We start from the raw sequence: 22,679 nt of genomic DNA on the forward strand, positions 1-22,679 counted from the left end.
ATACCCAGATATAATCACTGTTCATTTTGACGTATATACTTTCAGTCTTTTTTTTTCTACAAATATACATGTACACTTAGGGATTACAAAAATAGAATTGTAGTATACCTGCTATTTCATATTCCTGCTTTTTTCACTTAATGATGTATCATGTAGTATTGTGTCGTATTGATGTCCCATAGTTTAATCGATTCTTTGCAATTCTATTTAGACAGTTTGCTTTTCCCTGTCAGAAACAATGTGAATACGTTGTATATACATCTCTGTGTCCATCGGGATTACTTCTGTAAAATAAGGTACTACAAGTGGAATGACTAAGTGTGACCTATTTTTAAGACATTTGATACACATGGCCAAATTACCACCCAGAAAGGCTATGCCAATTTGTAGTCCACCCCAACAGTAGATGCGAAGCCTGCCTCTCACAAACACTGGCCTGTAGCACTTGTAAAAAAATGTAAAACTACAAAAATGAGTACCTCTCCATTTTCTATGCAAGTGGGATTACTCCCAATTTTATAACTTTTTTCAATTAATTTAGTATGAGCATTTTAGCAAGTCAGTAAATTTGCATCTCCTACATCATTTTTTGTGATTGTTCAGTATTCCATTATATGAATATGCCACAGTGCACATAGCTTATCCATTCTTGTATATAAGCTTTGCCCAGTTTTTCAGTTACAAATAGTACTCTGATATATATCCTTACCTATATCTCTGACTATTTCTTTTGGTTAAATTCTTAGAAAGAGAGTTGTTGGATCCAAAGGGTATAGACATTATTTAAAGGCTTTTCTTACAGAATCTTGGCTTCATCTGATAGGAGAATAACCACATTGTGTTTTATTTTGTATTCATTTGATTGACTGGTGAGGTTTACTGGCTGTTTGTATTAATTTGGCTATTTGGTTAATTATACCCTGTGTCCATTCTTCTGTAGTGAGAGCTTGTAAGGGTTGTATCATATCCTGTCAGATCCATATGTCTGACTTGCTATTTCTGTGTGTCATGGGGGTGTTGAAAGACTCCAGTTATTTTAATGTGATGGTCCACACAACACTTAAACAAAAGACTCATGATAGTTTCCTTTCATGTAATATTTTTTAATCCCTGGGCTTTAGTGATGATCCCTTTGGTTTAAATGAGTAGGTTGTTCAGCCCCAGAACTACTAGAATTCATGATCCGTTTTTCTGGTTTTTGTCTGACCTTTTACTGCGAGGGTTCTTGACCATCATACTTTCATGATAGGTTTTTAGTATGTATTCTGTATTCACACATTGTTGAAAGTTTTTATTATTTGTATCCTCTTAGACTTGTCTTTTTTTCCTCTAAAACTAACAGTTATTACATTTCTTCTATTTTGTTTTCCCCTTTGAACTAGTTTCAAGTGTGATTTGGAGCTGAAGATCATGATCAGAAGAATGCAGTGCATTTCTGAGCTCCACCAGGTTTTGCTTGTGAGGTTTACACGCCCCTGCCGCCCTTGCTAATTATGAACTGAGATTCATTTTGTGATGCTTTTTGCTCATAGGTTATATACAGTTATTCTTCAGTTCTGTAATTGTAAAATATGTTGTCTGATTTATTGTTACTAAAGCCAGGGTTATCATTGCACATCCAAGAAGAGGTTTTTAAATTGGATTATGCATTATGTGTGTGCGTATATGTTTCTGTTTTTTTCCATACCCAAAATTACAAACCTGCCATGACTTGTCTTGTGCAGGACTCTTCCACACGTGAGAAAATGAGAGTTTTCTATATGTTAAATCTGTAGAGTTAGCAAGTGACCTTTTGTCTTTCATCGAAAAGCACTTGACCTGCAGCAGTGCGGCCTCACCAGTGAAGGAGCAAAGACTTTCCTAAAGGCCCTTGAAACCAACAGAACTCTGCTCGTTCTGGATATAAGAAAAAATCTGCTTGTTGGTATGTGGTCACTTTTTTTAAATTGATAAACACATAGCAAAACAAAAAATTTGTTCAGGTATTGACAGTTTTTTAAAACTTAATGTGTTTATCTTTCCTCATCATATACAGTGGGCCCTTGAACAACGTGGGCTTAGGGGTGTCGACCCCTACGCAGTTGAAGATCTGGGTATAAGTTTATAGTCAGTGGTTCCACATGTGTGGATTCAACCAACCTTGGATCATGTAGGACGATAGTACATATGTATTGAAAACTATGCGTGTGTCAGTGGACCCGTGAGGTTCAAACCCATGTTGTTCAAGTTTCAACTGTACTTTTCTAGTGTTGCACTTCCCTTATGTTTTTAGCAGCTAAGGTACTAATTAAAGTGAATTATACTTGTCAATTTTTCTTATCTCTACTCTGAATAGAGGTGAACCTAGATACTAAGCCTGCTTCCACCAAGAGCATTCTTTCTTTCCTGTGCAACCTCTGAATTCTTGCCAGGAGTACTTTATTCATTTGTCAGATTCACAAGTAATTTTGTAATCATCTTCTGTGTGCCAGAGACGGGTTTAGGGACTAGGGATAAAGCAGTGAACCAGACAGACAAAAGTCTTGCCCTCATGTAGCTTACATTCTAGTGAAGGAGATCAGATAGAAATGAGTAAATAGATAAGTCATATAATTTTAGAGAGTAGGAAGTGCAAAACTATCTTAATGTAAGGAGAGTGAGGGAGAGCAGGTAGGACTCCATTGGATAGATTTGTTAGGGGACAGCTTCACTGGAGAAGTGGCATTTGAACGGAGACCTGAATGAAGAGAGGAGCAAGCCATGGAAGATGTGGAGTAAGCACATTCCAGGACAAGGAGGCAATGAGTATGTAGGCATGTAGGTGGGTGGAGTATTTAAGGAAAAGCAAGGAGGCCAATCTGGGCAGAGTACCGAGTGAAGAAGAGTGTGGTATGACATGAGGTCAAGGAGCTAGGCAGGGGTCTGCTCTTGTAAAGTCTTGAAGGCCAGAGTAAAGATGTGGATTATTCTAAATGAGTAGAGGGGTTTGAACTGGAAAAAGGCATGATGCAAATCGTATCTGAATAAGGTGACCTGGTATAGAGAAGGGACTTGGGAGGATAAAGAAGAGGAACAGGGGGCTTTCCTGGTGGCGCAGTGGTTGAGAATCCGCCTGCCGATGCATGGGACGCGGGTTCGTGCCCCGGTCCGGGAAGATCCCACGTGCCGCGGAACGGCTAGGCCCGTGAGCCATGGCCGCTGAGCCTGCGCATCCTGAGCCTGTGCTCCGCAACGGGAGAGGCCACAACAGTGAGAGGCCCGTGTACCTCAAAAAAAAAAAAAAAGAGGAACAGGGTGACCAGTTAGGAGACTATCCCAGTGCTCCAAATAAGAGATGTTTATGGCCTAGGTTAGGTTGGAAGTTTGCAGCAAGTGAAAAGTGGTTGAATTCAGGTTGTGTTTTGAGGGTGTAGCTATCAAGACCTGCAGATAGATGTGAGGTATGAAAGAAATAGTAACAAGGAGACAAGTCGTTGATGATTATGTGTGCAACTGGGTAGTATCCCTTAGAAGAAGGGGGCTGATGGGAGGAGCAGCTTTTGAGGGAATATCAGGACTTGGTTTGTTATCTTGGATGCCCTGGTTTGATATCTTAGATGCTCTTTAGGTATCTAAGCGTCTGGACGGTGCTCAGACTGTACTTTGTATCCAAAGGTAGCCAAAGCCACTTTAGATGCAAAATGTTTCAAGTTGACCTTTGCTGCTGCCAAAATAGTAGCCACTGTGGGCAGTCTGCAAGATGGCATCTTAGGTTTCTGAGGAAGAAATTAGAATACACAAAGGGAAATAAGTGTATAATTATATAATGTAGATTTCATATTTAAATGTATGGGAAAAGCAATAATTAGTTGGCTTTTGGTTTTAAATGGAAATAGCTACTCACTGGAAAATAATTACTCTAATTTCAATTCATTTTACTTTAGATCATTCTGTGATGAAAACAGTTACCAAACAAGTTCTCCAGATGGAAGGAGTGCCAAGTCAGAGTTATATAACATGTTTCAGTTCTCTCGGAAGAATTTCTCTTTAATGGCTTGGTTTTCTTTCTTTCTTAAAAGAAAATTATCAAGGTACTTTCTGCCATCTTAAAACTAAGATTTGAGTCAAATCAAATGGCTTTTCTGTTTTTGAAAATGTTGTGTGATGCTTTAATTTAGGTTCCCAGATATGCAGATTGAAAACCTTTTAACTTTTTATTTTCTGTAACATATTATCGTTAGTCACAAATAGCCTTTTTTTTTTGGTGATAAGAATGAATAGCAGGAGCAGCATTTGTGAAACCAAATCTAATATGAAACTGTTTCTTGTGAGTAAATTTGAATTTTGAAACAGCAAAACAATAAGGTTTAATAAAAAGCAAAATAAATTTTTTATTTTTATGATCTGCCAATTTCCCAGAAAGAGTTTTGTGGTGACTTTAGTTATATACCAGATACATTAAAATCACCAGTGGACAGCACATCTTTTATTCAGGTGCCCTCTGAAAGTTTTAAAAATTTGTTGACTTCATATCACAGAACGGTCCACTTTAAAATGGTTAAAATTATAAATTTTCTGTTTTGTGTAGTCTACCACAATTTTAAAAAAATGTGTTGTTTGAAGATTTTTGAGTTTTATAAAGGTATTGTATTAGCATAAAAATGAAAAATTTAAAAGACCACCTCTAATCCCATTATCCTATCAAGCAATATTTACATTTTAATTTTCTCTTCCTGCTGTCTATAAACATAATTCCACATAGCTTCAATATAATTTGCCATTCTTTTCATACTAAATTTAAATTCTGTGATTCATAGTTATACTTTTTAACATTGCATTCACAAGGTTTCATTGAGTAGGTCAGTTTCTTAAATTGGTGAAAAATTGGAAATAACCTCAAATAAACTATTGTAAACATCTTCATAAATACAGCTTTTTTTTTTTTATACTTCAAGTTGTATGTTTTTGATTCTCTATTAACTTGCTTGGACAATAGTGTATTAAATAAGTTGTTAAGAGTGTTTATGAAGTCAAAAAACTTACGATCGTCTGCCAATTGTTATTTCAAGAGAGTGATATTTTAATAATCAAATAGTACATTCAAAGAAATTAAGATTTGTGATATCACACTAATTAGATATTATTATTAAAAATTTATATCCTATGTAAAGCATTCTTAAAATAGCTACACTGACTTTTGCTATGATATTAGAAATGGAAAGATATATAAATAAAACATGTATATGTAAAACATATTAGGAATTCTGTAAAATTAGTACAGAATAATAGGGCATCATGGAATGAGAACAGTTAAACATTTTTTTTTAGTTAGCATGATTAAACAAAGTGGAAATGTAACTGAAGTATACAAGCTCATTGAGCTCTTTTAAGAGTAATTTTATTTCTTGGGCTTTTTTTTGTATTTGCCTCAGTTATTTGGAGACATAGAGGTAAGCCAAATCAGTATCTGGGTATATACCTAGATCCAGGTGAGTATAGGAGTGAAATAATGGTGTGAATTGTGTCACATTTGTATTGTACTTATGTATGCCTAATAAAAGATGGGAACTTTTATTAGAAATTTTTTAATCTCCTAACAAGAAAAGTGTAATTTAAAAAAATTTTAATACAAATGTATTTGCATTAGTTTCTGAAAGTAAAGGAAGGGTATACACATACAAACCATATGCATACAAACATTTTTTTTGATGGCAATGAAGTTAAAAAACACAATAAAATAGCACAAAATGAACTGAGCTCCTATATATTTTTAAGAGGCATGTAAATCACACAGGATCATGTGGTGATTATCAATAAGCTACACTCTATGAAATATTTGTCCTATATTACCACATACACTCCATTTTACCCTGCATCCTAATGCTGCTAAAATATAGTAGAAAGCAGCAGCATAGCACAGGGAGATCAGCTTGGTGCTTTGCGATGACCTAGAGGGGTGGGATAGGGAGGGTGGGAGGGAGGCTCAAGAGGGTGGGATATGGGGACATGTGTATGCATATATGGCTGATTCGCTTTGTTGTGTAACAGAAACTAACACAGAATTGTGAAGCAATTATACTCCAATCAAGATCTATTAAAATAAATAAATAAAATAAAATATAGTAGCTTTGAAGGATAAATATAACCATTTTAACCTATGATGTTTGTTTTCAGTAAATTCAAATTAAATATTTAAATGTGAATTTTAATATATGGCTTGTTCTAAGTAAAATATTAACACGTAGGTCTAGTTTCTGCAACCAAATGTTTCATATAAAGATACTTGCCTCTTTACTACTGAAATATAGGGTAAGTCTCCACATTTCACTCTTTCATCCAGTGGGTTTCATTTGGTTTTTTTGTGTTTTCTATATGAAATCAAAGGAGCAGTGAAGGTTGACAGGCTTATAGGAAGGTAAAATTGACTCACCTACCCCCCAGCAACTTGCAGCCTTATAACTTGTATTGTTTTTACATAGAAAAATTCATCTTAAATTTAACTTTTGGTCTACTTCTGAAGATTCTGTTTGGCAGAAGTCATGGGTATATCTGTGTTTCTGTGTCCTTGAGATTCAGAAATGCCAAAGGTGTTCTACGATTCAGGAAACTTGAGTGTTTCTGCATGATACATAAAATGTATCATACTTTGGGATCTTTTTTTAAACTTTATTTTTGCATTTCTGCACATGTCAATACTTTTGTTTTAGTTAAAATAACTTGTTACTGTAGAGAACTTATATTTTTTAAAAATGCTGGCTTAGGGCTTCCCTGGTGGCGCAGTGGTTGAGAGTCCGCCTGCTGATGCAGGGGACACAGGTTCGTGCCCTGGTCTGGGAAGATCCCACATGCCGCGGAGCGGCTGGGCCCGTGAGCCATGGCCGCTGAGCCTGCGCGTCCGGAGCCTGTGCTCCGCAACGGGAGAGGCCACAACAGTGAGAAGCCCGCGTACCGCAAAAAAAAAAAAAAAAAAAAAAAAAAAATGCTGGCTTATGTAAAACCTTTGTACAAAACCGATCCTCTTTTTAAATGGGCTTGGCATCATTGTCAAGTGCCTTTTTGATTCCTTTCGACGTGTGCACGTGTGACAGTTGCTCTGTAGACCTTTGGTGCATCTTGATTCCTTCTTTTCATGCTTTGTCAAACGTAGTCTTGGCCGCAAAGAAGCCTGTAAGTAATGGAAGGAAACACTCTGCTGGTAAAGAATGCTACCCTCCTGAAGCGCTACCACCTGGAGTGTCTGGTTTCCGGCCATTGTGTCCTGCAGAAAGTGCAAAAAGCAACAGGTAAGCTGTTTGCATTCCCTGTCTTTTTCAGTCATTTAGAGTTCTTTATTTTGGAACTTGTATTATGTGGGTGGTCTCTGGTGCTTTGTGTAGAGGAAAAAAGGTAACTCACACATGGCTTGGCTTCTGCCTAATGAGCCCTCTAAGGAAGAAAAATTAAAAGTAATTGGGAGTTTCAAGTTGTTTCTCAAGTGTCACAACAGAGGTAACTCCGTGGGAGTCTTGAGGAGACTAAAATGATCACCAATTGTGCATGTGAGAAAAGTTTGATTAAAGGCAGGTGTAGTTGAGCGAAGCCCTACAGCACAGAAGTAGGAATTTGGATACGTACGAATGGGAAAAAAGACATTTTAGGCATGGGAAATAGTTTAATGCAGAATGGATGAAAAATATGCATTAGAGCTATTCTAAATGAACTGGCTTATTAACTCAGTAAATCAGATTTAGTGAGTCAAACTAGCATTACCTGATTTCTTATCCAGGGGATAGCTGTTCATAGTAATTTTTGTCACAGAACAGTAAATAAAATGGTTGAATTATAGCTTTAGGCTTGCTAAGTGAAATAGATGGCTCTAGATGATCTTCAGGTGACTTACTTGGTAGTAATCAGGAAATTGGGGATTAACAATTGCTTAAGAAAACAAAGAGAATTGATTTTAAATAGTACTTGAAGTAGTTCCTGTGTAAAATATCTGTTCAGTTGCTCATGTTAAATGGATGTTTCTACTCCCCACTGGACAACCGACTACTTTTTTGCAAATGGTAATGTGAATTGCTGTTGCATAAACTATAGTGTTGAATCCCCAGTGTTTGCACTTGAGTTTCACAGCTCTGTGGTTTCCTGTCTTCTTCCTGAGACACTTAATCGCAGGTCCATCCTCGTCACACAGGGGGGTAAATTAGAGAACGATTAATATCACCATTTAAAGAAGAGAGACTGAAATCTCAACCATCCTGAACATAGGAGCTGAAGGGGCCTCTCAGCAGTTCAGAGAGTTATTAGCAAGCCAGTAGGCTGAATTCTGTTGTGTTTTCTCCGTAGCAGAGCCCTCCAGGTCCTTGTTTTGAGCTTATTTATTTTTATACACAATTCTGTATGGATACTGTTCATACTACTAAATAGTTGTATTAACTGGGTTTAACTGGTGATGTATTTACATGAAGATCTAACTTCGTCTTGTTGCTATCTTTTTAGGGGCTTTCCATTCATCAAAGCTTGTGATGTATGTAATCAGTTGCTGGTGTGTAGCTATCACATTTATGATATATAGGGCTTGAATTGGGAAAGGTGGATGGTCATTCTTCTTGCTTTTTAAACTGACAGAGCCTTACAAGAAGCATTTCCCTCTCTGAAATAAATCCATGTAAAACATGTTTGATCGCTCTCCCAATGCAACTGTGTAGTTGTGTGGATTTGGCACACAACGGGCAGCCTTGTGGCTATGTCTGTAAACAAGGAAGCCTGTTTTCCAGTCCGTAAATCAGCTGTTACCCAGTGAAACGAACTTGACTGCCATTTCTGACCCCTCACATGGAGCTGTCATACTCAAGAATGTTCACATGTTTTCAAGAAACGTTGTTTCTGGGCTATATATACAAATTCCTGATCTGAAAGCCAGTATAAAGCAACATCTCCTGAACCTCTGCTCTCTCACCAAGGCCACACACGTTCCCTCGCTTATGGCCTCGTGGCAAGCGAATACTGTCAGTATCAGATTCTCCTTCCCAGTGGTCTTGGGAGACTGCCTAGTTGCTCTGTGAAAGGCACCACTGCTGAGGTTGAGAGAAGAGCATCTTGGGTGTCAGTCCTGGCCTTGCGTTCCCGGAGAGAGGGGTGTGCACCTCGTTCTCCTGTTAAGGTTTTCCTAGGCTGCAGGGTTTGCTGCTTGTTGTCAACATGATGTCCTAGTGACTTGTCTTCTGCGTGGTTATATAATCCCAGCACAGTTCTTTATGATCTGTAGACTTTTATGGGGTTGTGGCCAGGTCAGTTTTAAATGTTTGGAAATGTCCTCTTGAACAACACTGCAGTGGCAGTGAAGCTTGCTGGGAGAATTGTTGCCCTAGTTTTGGCTTAAGGGTGGTGAGAAGATGAAGTTTTTGATGGGTCAGTTTTAGTTGTGTGTGTGTATGTGATTTATCTTTTAAAATTCTAATGTCTATTATTCACAGCTTAGATATGTTGACTTCCTGATTATTCATCAGTCCCTTTACTGATGTATTTTCCTCTGAAAAACTACATTTTCTTCCAGACTGTTTTTGTCTGATGGTGAAGAATAAATTTTTCATTTGCAGTATAAAGTTGATCTGAGAAGAAATGTTTACCTTGGATCTTCACTTGGCTTCTGTGAAAGAAGCTTAATAAAATAATATGGGCAATTCCCATTACTAATCCTAACCACGTACAACAGAGGTCTGTACAGTAACATAGCAAAAATAAGTTCCTGTACTTTTACTTAGTCATTGCCTGTTTTACACTAAAGAGCAGTGAGAGACATTTATAAATAATGATACCTCAGATCACTTTTGTTAAATATCCTCTAATATTTGGATATTTGGTATCTGGCTTGTGTTGTCTTTTATACAATCTTGTCTTCTTTCTTTGCACTTTAGTTTAACAACTCTGTGGTTTCCTATCTTCTTCTTGTGACACTCAGGTCCATCAGAATTTCCTGTGACTGTGACAGTAGAGAGTCCTTCCTCCTCAGAAATCGAAGAGGTCGACGATTCCTCAGAACGTGTTCAGGAGGAGCCAGAGAAAATCCGTTTGAAACAAGAAGCATTGCAGGTACAAAGTTATCACTTTAAAGCTATAGAGAAGATGATTTTTCAAACGGAAGGCTGATCGCAACACAGCACAGCTTGTGTGAGGGTTCTGTTTTCTCCTCCCACCTGCATTGTATCCCCTTGAATGGTTCCTTAAGCTTAGACCAAGGTGAATGGTGGACATTTGAACTCTAAGAAACGAAAATCAAAACATGTCATTAGTAATATATTTTCCTTTGCTTAGAACCTTAGTATATTAGATTTAGGGAGAACCTTAGTGATCATAAGATAAGGAAATTGAGTTCTGAATGAATACAGTCAGCTGATTCAGTGCTCTTGTTTTACAGATGAGAAAATTGACAGTTCTAGTTGAACTCTCTTTTTGTAAGAGGAAAATATGGCCTCATTTTAAATAAAAGTAAAGTTGAAAAAAGTTTTGATGTTGATATTCTCCTTTCCTAAAATCAAAAATATCAAGAAGCTACATTCTATTACCAAATAAACCTGACCTCTAATGTCATTCCATACTTTTGTTTGTATGGACAGAAAAGAAAAATTGATTTTCATAAGAAATTTTTGCACCTCAAAAATAATATATTTATTTTATTTCAACTTCAATGCAGAGCTGAACACTTCTAGTAAATAAAGCAACACCATTTGGGGGGACCTTGTCTTTGTGCTACAAAGTCCATGTTTAATTTTAAAAAATTATTTAAATTTAATTATTTAAATTTAAAAATTATTTAATGTGATTTTCTTTTCATATGAAACATGAAACTTGACAGGTTTCAGAACTAATTATCCCATTATTGTAGGACTATGGGAATTACTCTTTGATTTTCAAAAGAGAAAGTTAGATTTTTATTTTTTTATTTTATTTTATTTTTTTTTTGCAGTACGCGGGCCTCTCATTGTTGTGGCCTCTCCCGTTGCGGAGCACAGGCTCCGGACGCGCAGGCTCAGCAGCCATGGCTCATGGGCCCAGCCGCTCGACCGCATGTGGGATCCTCCTGGACCGGGGCACGAACCCGTGTCCCCTGCATCGGCAGGCAGACTCTCAACCACTGTGCCACCAGGGAAGCCCGATTTTTATTTTTTTAATGAAAATTAATGATAATATAGAGAAATTTTAAGAAAAGAACTTAGAAAATTATGATTTAGAGCAGGAGAAATCTTTAGTTCATGTAGAGTTACCCCCTTTTGTTTTATAAATGAGCACCTACAATTTGTAGCACGTAAGTGGTTTATTAGTAAATGGCAGAGTACGACAAGACCCTAGAGCATGTAACCCGCATTCCTTGTCATTTTAGATGTGGTGTATTCATTTCCTTCACGAGTAGACCAGGAGATTGTATTTCTAAAAGCAGTGATAGACACTGGGGAAGACCAAGAAGTTTAAACACTGGGACCACAGAATAGCAGATTCAGAATGCATGAGAACCCTTTTAGCTCTTCTCCATTTTGACAAGACACAAAAATGATGGTATCAAAGTATTTAAGTATATAAGCCCACAACAATCAAGAGATTTCAACATAGTTTGGGAAGACGGAAGACAGGTGGAAGAGTGTGAAACTGAAGCAGTAGAACAGAGGAAAAGCATCACCTAGAACATGCACAGGGACCACGTGCAACTGAGGAGGATTCTGACCCCACCTGCAGAAGTATCTCTGTGCTTTGATGCGCATGTATGAGAGAGGGTGGAATTAGTTAAAAGTGTGACTGAAATAGGGGAGCTCATTGAAGGGTTGTGTTTGGAGGAGTGGACACCCAGCCCCGCCCTCACCCTCCTGAAATGAGATGATTTCATTTTGAAAACAGTGAAACTGGCGAGATCTAGGGCAGCTAGTGTGAGTTTTTACACCCGAGAAAATTGTGTTTGGGGGGGATCCTGTTACAGTTACTCCCCGCTTCTTCCTGCATAAGAAGCCAATCAATCGTTGACTTCAGGGAGCTTTCTGCACTCATTCTTTTTTTTTTTTTTTTTCTGTACGGGGGCTTCTCACTGCTGTGGCCTCTCCCGTCGCGGAGCACAGGCTCCGGATGCGCAGGCTCAGTGGCCATGGCGCACGGACCCAGCCGCTCCGCGGCATGTGGGATCCTCCCAGACCAGGGAACAAACCCGTGTCCCCTGCATCGGCAGGCGGACTCTCAACCACTGCGCCACCAGGGAAGCTCTCTGCACTCATTCTTAAATAGAAAATAACTGTCATTTGCCTGATAGCTGAGTAAAGCTTACAACATCAGAGAGGGGGAAAAAGAGTGAAAACATATCCTAGTAGGACCAGGGACAATTTAGGGAACAAAATAATTTAAGGAAAAACCTTAATTAATATCCTGAGAGAGGTTTAAAAACAGCTAGAAACTATAAAATAAGACTAGGGAGTTAATTAAAAAGAGAATGGTCAGAAATCAAGAGAGGTCTCCTGGAAATGAAAATATGGTTGCTGAAATAAATTCAGTAGGAATTTAAAAAATTTCTCAGTGTATAAAAAAGAAAGACACAATGGAAAATGTGATAGAAATATGTTAGAGAGGCTGCATCTGGGAGATCCCACATGTTACTATTAGAAACTCCAGACCCAGAAAAAAACTGGAGGGAAGCTATCAAAGGGCAACAAAATTCCCCACAGCTGAAAGTAGACATCAGGCCTCAGACTGAAAATAGTTATACAAGACGAGCAAGAATAGCCTCATACCTAGGCACCCTTCCTTGTGAAACTTTAAAATACTGAAAAAATAAATTAAAATAGAATAAAATACTGAGAGGATACATCCATTCCAGAGAGAAAAATACTGGCTACCTAAAAAGAAAATTTTAAATCTGACTTTATCATACTTGTCATGAGCACCATGGATCCTGGAAGGCATTAGAAAGATACCTCCAAAGTTTTTCAGGCACATACTTTTCACCCTAGGGGTTTGTATCCAGCCAAACTATGAGTCATAAGTGGAGGCTGAAGAAGATATTTTGTACAGAAAGAAATTTGAAAAATTGACCTCCTGTGCTACACCTGAAGCTATTTATAGAAATAATCCAGCAAAATGAGGCAATAAACCAAGAAGGAAGGTAATAGGGGATTCAGTGCAGATTGCAGCTAGTCTAGAGTGGAGAGGCTTCTATTGATTGTGTGATTGAGAGCATAGAAACACCTTGAGGCATATTGTACTTACTAGGTATTAGGCACTGTTGGAAGGGAGGAGGGAGAGGAAGAGGAGAAGGAACTTGAACTCCAGAGGAGAAAAGGCTATACGGACATAGACTTGAAGCACACTAAACTATGGTTGATTTTTAACCTAGTATTGGTGAGGAAGGGAAGAATCCACTTCAACCTGACACTATAGATGTCCCCCTTTTCAGTGACACACAGGGGTAATGACCACCTATCTAATTGGTTGTCCAAACCGGAACTTGTCCAAACTCCTTACACTTCAATAGTGTAAGGAGGCACTCGAATGCTGTAACATCAGGACAACAGGTATAAACTGGAACAGCCCAAGGCGGCTTGGGGTATGTGGTCACCCTGCACAAGGGCAGTGACACTGGCACAGTACGGAACGAGGTGTAGTCTATACACAGAGACACAGTACATCTGCAGTGGGCAATATTAATTTCATTGTAATAATGGCAATAGTGTCTTGGTTTTCAGCTTTTATTGTCAATTTGCATGTAAACACAAATAACTAAAGTAAACTATACTTAGTATGTATTAGTATTAACTTGGTATGTACTGAAATGTATTGTATACTGGTATGTACTTAGTATATATTAGGCTGTAAGTGTTTTTGCATATATTAACTCATTTAATTCTCTGAATTGCCTTATGAGGTTGGTGCTAATATCATTCCCACTTTTGAGAACAGGAAGCTAAGTCAGGGAAGGAACTTGCCCAGGCTGTACCTAATTTAAGGTTGGATCGAGCCTTTGAGTTCAGGCTCTCCGCTTGTTCTCTTAAACCTTACTCCGTACTGACTCTCAAATAACAGAAGACTTAACTGCACATAGAACAGAATATAAATTTCAACTTTGACAACGTAAAAGCTAGGTTTGGAAGGTAGACAGGAGGTAGAAAAAAGGGAAGATGGTATGAATGTCCTCATTTTACAAAGCGTGACGTTGAGAGAGTTTCTAGTTGATCAACAATGTAGGTTTTTAAGTATATGACTACAAGTCAAAGAGATCATGAGCAGTGGAATAACTCATGATGACATAACTTTACTGAGCAGTGTGGACATAGGAAAGAGTGTAAAGGAACTAAACCCTTACTTATTAGTAAGTTAGAAAATGAAGAGATAATGCCTCCAATTTAGTGAGAAAATAGTCATGTAAGAGTATTACTTGGAAATGGAGAAGAATTCAAAATAACAATAGTTGGACTTCCCTGGTGACGCAGTGGTTAAGAAACTGCCTGCCAAGGCAGGGGACATGGGTTCGAGTCCTGGTCCGGAAAGATCCCTCATGCCGCGGAGCAGCGAAGCCCATGCTCCACAACTACGGACCCGGCGCTCTACAGCCTGCGAACCACAACTACTGAGCGCACGTGCCACAAGTACTGAAGCCCGTGCGCCTAGATCCTGTGCTCCCTAACAAGAGAAGCAACCTCAATGAAGAGTAGCCCTCGCTCGCCGCAACTAGAGAAAGCCTGCACGCAACAATGAAGACTCAACACAGCCACAAATAAATAAATAATAAAATAATAAAAATAATAAAAATAATAATAAAAAATAACAATAGTTGATGTAAACCTCATAAAAAAGGAAATCCAAACAGCCAGTAAACAGAGAAAAGCGTACGACTTCGTTAAGTAATAAGAGACAAGTGAGTCAAAACCAAGGAAACTACATGCCAATGAGATGGACAAATACATACAATCTGGTAGTATCAGGTATTGTAGACCTCGAGTACTATGGGAATCTTCTACCCTACTTATACTGGAGTATAAATCGACACAACTACTTTGGAAAGCATTTAGCCCTCTCCATCAACTGAAGGTATATAAATAGCCTGTGAGCCAGCAGCCCTCACCCCTGCCCTGTGTAAATGCACCAGAATAACGGGTACAGCAGGATTCCTGTCCATGATTTGCATTAGCACAAACTGAAAACAAACGAAATGTCCATTAAGAGTCAAAAATTAAAGATGATACAAATAGATGGAGAGATATACCATGTTCTTGGATTGGAAGAATCAACACTGTGAAAATGACTCTACTACCCAAAGCTATCTACAGATTCAGTGCAATCCCTATCAAACTACCACTGGCATTTTTCACAGAACTACAAGAAAAAATTTCACAATTTGTATGGAAACACAAAAGACCCCGAATAGCCGAATCAATCTTGAGAACGAAAAATGGAGCTGGAGGAATCAGGCTCCCTGACTTTAGACTATACTACAAAGCTACAGTAATCAAGACAGTATTGTATTGGCACAAAAACAGAAAGATAGGTCAATGGAACAGAATAGAAAGCCCAGAGATAAACCAACACACATATGGTCACCTTTTCTTTGATAAAGGGGGCAGGAATGTACAGTGGAGAAAGGACAGTCTCTTCAATAAGTGGTGCTGGGAAAACTGGACAGGTACATGCATGTAAAAGTATGAGATTCGATCACTCCCTAACACCATACACAAAAATAAGCTCAAAATGGATTAAAGACCTAAATGTAAGGCCAGGAACTATCAAACTCTTAGAGGAAAACATAGGCAGAACACTCTATGACATAAATCACAGCAAGATCCTTTTGGACCCACCTCCTACAGAAATGGAAATCAAAACAAAAATGAACACATGGGACCTAATGAAACTTCAAAGCTTTTGCACAGCAAAGGAAACCATAAATAAGACCAAAAGACAACCCTCAGAATGGGAGAAAATATTTGCAAATGAAGCAACTGACAGAGGATTAATCTACAAAATTTACAAGCAGCTCATGGAGCTCAATACCAAAAAAACAAACAACCCAATCCAAAAATGGGCAGAAGACCTAAATAGACATTTCTCCACAGAAGATATACAGACTTCCAACAAACACATGAAAGAATGCTCCACATCTTTAATCATTAGAGAAATGCAAATCAAAACTACAATGAGATACCATCTGACACCAGTCAGAATGGCCATCATCAAAAAATCTAGAAACAATAAATGCTGGAGAGGGTGTGGAGAAAAGGGAACACTCTTGCACTGCTGGTGGGAATGTGAATTGGTACAGCCACTATGGAGAGCAGTATGGAGGTTCCTTAAAAAACTACAAATAGAACTACCATATGACCCAGCAATCCCACTATTGGGTATATACCATAGACCATAATTCAAAAACCATAAATTCAAAAAGAGTCATGTACCTAAATGTTCATTGCAGCTCTATTTACAATAGCCAGGAGATGGAAACAACCTAAGTTTCCATCATCGGATGAATGGATAAAGAAGATGTGACACATATATACAATGGAATATTACTCAGCCATAAAGAGAAACGAAATTGAATTGTTTGTAGTGAGGCGGATGGACCTAGAGTCTGTCATGCAGAGTGAAGTAAGTCAGAAAGACAAATACCGTATGCTAACAGATATATATGGAATCTAAGAAAAAAAATGTCATGAAGAACCTAGGGGTAAGACAGGAATAAAGACACAGACCTACTAGAGAATGGACTTGAGGATATGGGGAGGGGGAAGGGTAAGCTGTGACAAGGTGAGAGAGTGGCATGGACATATATACATTACCAAACGTAAAATAGATAGCTAGTGGGAAGCAGCCGCATAGCACAGGGAGATCAGCTCGGTGCTTTGGGACCACCTAGAGGGGTGGGATAGGGAGTGTGGGAGGGAGGGAGACGCAAGAGGGAAGAGGTATTGGAACATATGTATATGTATAACTGATTCACTTTGTTATAAAGCAGAAACTAACACCAAATTGTAAAGCAATTATACTCCAATAAAGATGTAAAAATAAAAAGTGTAAGCTGTTTTTATTATTGGATGCAAGCTAGTGATGCTGTAAAAGCTTTCAGCAAGTATGTGTTTCTTTCTTATATAAAGAACTGCCATTAAGGCTGCCCTAATATTTTTTAGATTACATTTACCTATAGATTACTTACAGGTTCAAATCTACAGTGGAAATAACTTTTTTTTTTTTTTACTAGTTTTGGAATGATGTTTTTAAACCAGTTCCTTAGAAGACTCCTATGTGACCCACACTAGTAAAATATACCTTCAGGTGCCTCCTCTGTCTGTAGGGAACAGCAGTGTAAAATATGTAAACAAATGAGTGTCCTTGTTTGCTAAAATTTAGTCTGTTGATCATGTTGTATTATTGCTCTTCCCCAAATTCTCTCTCTCCATCAGGTAACATTCCTTATTATTAGGAAGAGGAAGTTCCTTAACATGTTATTTCGACAGCATAATTTACCCAGATGATGGTCATTATGATGATGCTTCATTTGTTTTTGATTTATTTTACTTTTTTTGATGATGCTTTAGATTCATTTAGAGTCCACCATTCAGAGAGGAAGAATAGCTGGCCTACATTATTTATCATACTTATTAAAAATTGCTGCATTCCCATTTGTGAGTTTGTTGAACGACTGGGTAGCATACCTCTTTATAAAGCTAAAATGGAGAGTAATAAATGAAAACACTCCCTAGCTATACTATTGATTTAATTGTTTATTAAAATAACCTCATATTGGACTTGTATTTTCCTCTTAGAAAATTGGCAAAGTGCTAATCTATTTAGTTTAACTGGACCAAGTACATGTCTTATTTAACTTTGATTCCCCAGCACAAACTCATTTATTAAGAATAACTGCTTGGGACTTCCCTGGTGGTGCTGTGGTTAAGAATCCACCTGCCAGTGCAGGGACACGGGTTTGAGCCCTGGTCTGGAAAGATCCCACATGCCGCGAAGCTGCTAAGCCTGGGCGCCACACTACTGAGCCTGCGCTCTAGAGCCCGTGAGTCACAATTGCTGAAGCTCACACACCTTAGAGCCCGTGCACCGCAACTACTGAGCCCACATGCTGCAACTAATGAAGCCCGTTCCCTCTAGGGCCCATGTGCTGCAACTACTGAAGCCCACATGCATAGAGCCCCTGCTCTGCAACGAGAAGCCACCACAATGAGAAGCCTGCACAGTGCAACGAAGAGTAGCCCCCGCTCGCCACCACTAGAGAAAGCCCATGCGCAACAATGAAGACCCAACGCAGCCAATAAATAAATAAAATAAAATAAAATAGAATAAACAGTCGAGAATATTGGTCTTTATTTTAAAAAAAGTGAATGCCTGTTGAATCGAATTAATCAGCCAAACAGTAGACAAATGAAAGTTGTGGCTAATAAGATGGGCCAGACTGAAATAGTATTCTTGTTGAGAAGCTTGCTTTAATCACCTTCTTATTTTCCAGCCTTATATAATCATGTATTAATGTGATAGAATATTTCTCATATTGAGAAAATAATAGTTTTGTATTACGCTGAATCTGCCTGGGAATAAAATAGACACCTTATCAAATTCAGTGGAGGTGTCATGAGAATTGATACCTAAGGGTTGTTGTGGGAACACATTTAAATTTTAAAAATATACAAGATTTTTGATATTGTCTCATGCCCACTATATTGTTTGGGAATCATGCAGTTTCAATTTATAGAATTGCATCATGTATTTTAGGGCTGGAGAGAAACTTGATAAGTCCTGCATTGAACCTAAAGAGGAATGCATTGCCATAAGGTGCTCATTCAAAAATCAAATAATGATGTGAATAATGTTGATCATCTCTGCTGGAGGAAAAACATGCTACACATTAAACACATTACTTATTATATATTTATTTAACAATCTTGGACTTTATTACTACAGTGTTTTGTAGTATGTATGCCTTATTTCTTTTCTTATAGTTAAATGTCTGAATTCTGAGAAATTTCAGCATGCTTTGGTGAGAGGAACAGTCATCTTATTTTCAAAAAGATGCAGGCACAGACTGTTTTTGACCAAAAGGTGTATTACTGACCAAAATTCAGCCATCTAGTCTGGAAAATAAATGAAGAATTCTGCTGCTGGTGAGATGAATGCATAGGTAGAGGGAGGTGAAGAATATAAACTACTTAGCAGCCTTAAAGTTTCTCTTGACTTTGATATAAGTGCTGGAGAAACATCAATGTTATCATTCCCAGAGACCATTCATTTAGAAATGGAAATTAGAACAGATGGAAAAATACAGTGTTGGGAGTTACCTATCAGGAAACAAAATGGATGTGTGTGATATCTACCCACTGTCATGGTGAGGGCCCTGCATTACACTTACTGTCTAAAGCTTACTGTGCTGAAACCTTCACAGCAAAGGTTCCCGTTCCTCATAATGACCTCTAAGTGAAAGTGAATGAGGTTTAGCTACCAGGTGTGTGCTTCTGGAACAACACACGAAGGGCCCTATTTTTTAATTTTATTTTATTTTTATATTATTTTATTTTTTGGCTGCGTTGGGACTTTGTTGCTGCATGCGGGCTTTCTCCAGTTGCGGCAAGTGGGGGCTATTCTTCATTGTGGTGCATGGGCTTTTCATTTCGCTGGCTTCTCTTGTTGCGGATCATGGGCTCTAGGTGCACAGGCTTCAGTAGTTGTGGCTTGCGGGCTCTAGAGCACAGGCTCAGTAGTGTGGCACATGGGCTTAGTTGCTCCGCGGCATGTGGGATCTTCCCAGATCAAGGATCAAACCCATGTCCCCTGCATTGGCAGATGGATTCTTAACCGCTGCGCCACCAGAGAAGCCCACAGTGGGACCTTTTAACGTTGTTCCAAAGCTATTTTCTTTGGAATACTGTTCTGTGAGATTTGGTAGAAAAAGAATCCCATGATCAGAATGTTTGGGAAACACTGAATATTTTATCCCCACGTTATACATTCAAAATGTATATTTTTTACATCAGACCTAAAATTCCTAGAATAAACAAAAACTGAAAAAACAAACCAAAAAATCCTGCTAATTCGATTAATACAAGTTTTCCACTGAACACTTGTGAATGTTTTTGAGGCACTGGCTGATACTGAACACAGTCTTGGGAAGGTTGATCTAAGGAATTAAAATTCTGTAAATTATGAGGAAAACACTTTTAGGTGAGAAGAGATGCATATGGTAGCAGGCTTCAGTATTCTGTATTTCCATTCGGGAAATTGTTCTTATTTGATCCCTTCCACCCTTGATCCTTTTTCCTTTCAGTGGACTCTGTAGTAGGGATAAAGGGGAGAATGTCATTTACTACCCTAGAAGAGCTATTTACTCTAGTGTAAATACAGTGGAGGCTGGTAAAAGTGTGTTGATAATAAGACATATTAGCTTAGGTTCTCTTGGTAGCAAATAACAAAAACTAAATCAAAGTTGGATATGTGAAACCCAAGGGCAGAAATACAGCCAGGCTCAGGAAAGGTCTAGGAAGCAGCTATATCATTTCCAGTAATGTGATCGCCGAACTGCTTTTCAACAAAGGGCGTCTTCCTAAGGAACTTCAAAATGAGCTCTGCTGCTTGTTGGAGTTAAAATATATATATATATATCTATATATATATATGTTTATACATATATATACGTATACACACACACACAAGCATGCATATATACATATGATACAAAGAAAGAAAACATATATAAGTGGATGTTTTGTTATTACAACATGCATGCCAGGCATTGGTGACCATGGGAGGTCACCTCCGTGTTTCTGAGCAAGACAGCCTAACACTCATTTTTCCATTATCACTGTTGCCCAGAGTGAACTTGTCAAAGAGATACTCCACCATTCAGACTTCCAAACCCCTCCACCCCCCATCTTGCTACTCATACTTAACCATTAGTATTTGCATAATTAATGCACATAAACATTTCAGGTGAAACTGCAGACACCCTTTATTTTAATCCCTGCCCAATCCCATTCCCTTCACTTGTTCCCCAGAGGCAACTGCAATCATGATTTTCAGGCTATGGTTCTATACTTTCACTATGCACATGCACCCACGTTCACCAGGTACCCCTACCTCACCCCACCCCACCCCAGTCTACCCCCATATACCTACATTATTTATAAGGGGAAGACTGATTTTGTGTTTTCCAGGGCCCCATGGAACACCTTCTCCCTCCCACTGTGGAGATCCTGAGCTGCATCTGGTTGGGGTATGGCTGTGTTCAGAAACTCCTGGATACCTGTTTTAAAACTTAAAAAATGAGAGATTTGCCCACATGAATCAACCAGAGACCTTTATTTATTTATGAACCAATAACTTTATTGGAAGAAACGGAAAAACTGGAAGAAAAAAACTTAAGTGATAAAATAAAGTCCAGGAAAAGAGAGTCCTGCCCTTGTTGCCAAAAAAAAAACAAAACCAAAACTTAAGTGAACTTCTTCTGCAAGGGCACTCTTGCCGTCTGCATGGCAGGCATGGTGACCAGGGCTCTGGTCACCCCGTGGCTCTGGGGAAGTCCAGTCCAGGCTCATTTCTTCTTGTCGCTGTCGCCCAGGGTGAGCTTGTCAAAGAGTTACCCTGCCAGCTCGATGTCTGGGGCCCCCATCATGCTCAGGGTGGTGACATGACCCTCCAGCTGTCTGATGAGCGCCACCTACTGGCTGAGGTAGTGAGTTGCCAGGAAGTGGAGCAGGTGGGGGTCTTACTTGTCGGTGGCCAGCTGGTGCAGTGGAGCAGGCTCCGGGTCGCTAGCTTCTCCAGGAACAAGGCGCACTTCATGGCCTTGAGGCCGCTCTTGCACTCGTCACTGACTGGCTTCCTGATGTCTTGGAAGTTGAGGCGGCCCCCCGCGCTGGTTCTGCAGGCGCTTCAGGCCCTGGGCCCACAGTGGCGGAGGAAGAACCGGCTGAAGTGCTTCAAGGCCACGTCGTCGCGGTGGAGGTAAAAGGCCACGGCCAGGCACACGAAAGAGGCGTGGAGCTGCAGGGTGAAATGGCTGTTGACGGCGGCCTCGCAGTCGGCGTGGTAGCTCTGGCGCACCTGCGAGGGCGGCGCGGGCAGCGTGGTGGGTGTGAAGGCCAAGGTGAAGGCGAAGCCGCGGGGCCTGCGGTACCTGTCTCGGAGTCCCTTTCACGTGATTTAGCAATTTCCTTCGTCTTGGGTAAGTGCAGACTTCTCTTTTGTTTGTCAGAAAACAAAAGGCTTAGGTGTATTCTTAGAGAAAGAGCTTAACTGTGTGGATGTATTTATCCCCTCCAGCCTCATTTGTCCTTTCACTGCCACTCAGCAAGCATTTTTTTTAACCCCTCAATGATGTTGTATGGAATGAGCCACAGTGGTAGGAAATACCATTGATCTCAAATTATCTTTCATTCATTCATTCAGTAAATATTTATTGATTACTTAGTATGGCCCAGGCACTGGTATGGGATTTGGGCATATATTAGTAACAAAGAAAGACAAAGTCTGTTCCCATGAGGTTTGTATTCTAGTGGAGAAGCAGACCAAAACAAAACAAAACAAAAAACTACTGTTTTTCTCCCTTTCTTGTCTCCAGTAAATACGTATAAGATATTACACATGTATAAGTCAATATTTTCTTAGAAGTTAAGGATGTTATAGTGGAAGACATAAGACCAATCTAGGTATTTATAATTAATTAATTCAACAGCCATTTCTAGACAGTATTCCAAATATGTGTCAGTGTTTGACTCTGGAGA

At 39.1% G+C, this 22,679-nt stretch overlaps 1 protein-coding gene across 2 annotated transcripts in view; it reads left to right on the forward strand.

Moving 5' to 3' along the window:
- Window positions 1-6,703: 6,703 nt before the first annotated feature.
- LOC309808266 (uncharacterized protein) overlaps window positions 6,704-22,679 on the forward strand; it is a 203,569-nt gene continuing 187,593 nt past the window's right edge. The window contains exons 1-3 of one of the 2 annotated variants that reach the window (XM_082628369.1): window positions 6,704-7,241; window positions 9,899-10,029; window positions 21,111-21,801. In XM_082628369.1, the coding sequence (XP_082484495.1) occupies window positions 7,133-7,241; window positions 9,899-10,029; window positions 21,111-21,215 (345 nt within the window). In that variant the 5' untranslated portion in view covers window positions 6,704-7,132 and the 3' untranslated portion in view covers window positions 21,216-21,801. Of the gene's footprint in view, window positions 7,242-9,898; window positions 10,030-21,110; window positions 21,802-22,679 lie in introns of those variants that run through there. The other variant, XM_082628370.1, reaches the window with a different exon arrangement.

Source organism: Mesoplodon mirus, assembly GCF_964341445.2.
Source record: "Mesoplodon mirus genome assembly, chromosome: 7".
In the NCBI taxonomy this organism is placed as follows: Eukaryota; Metazoa; Chordata; class Mammalia; order Artiodactyla; family Ziphiidae; genus Mesoplodon; species Mesoplodon mirus.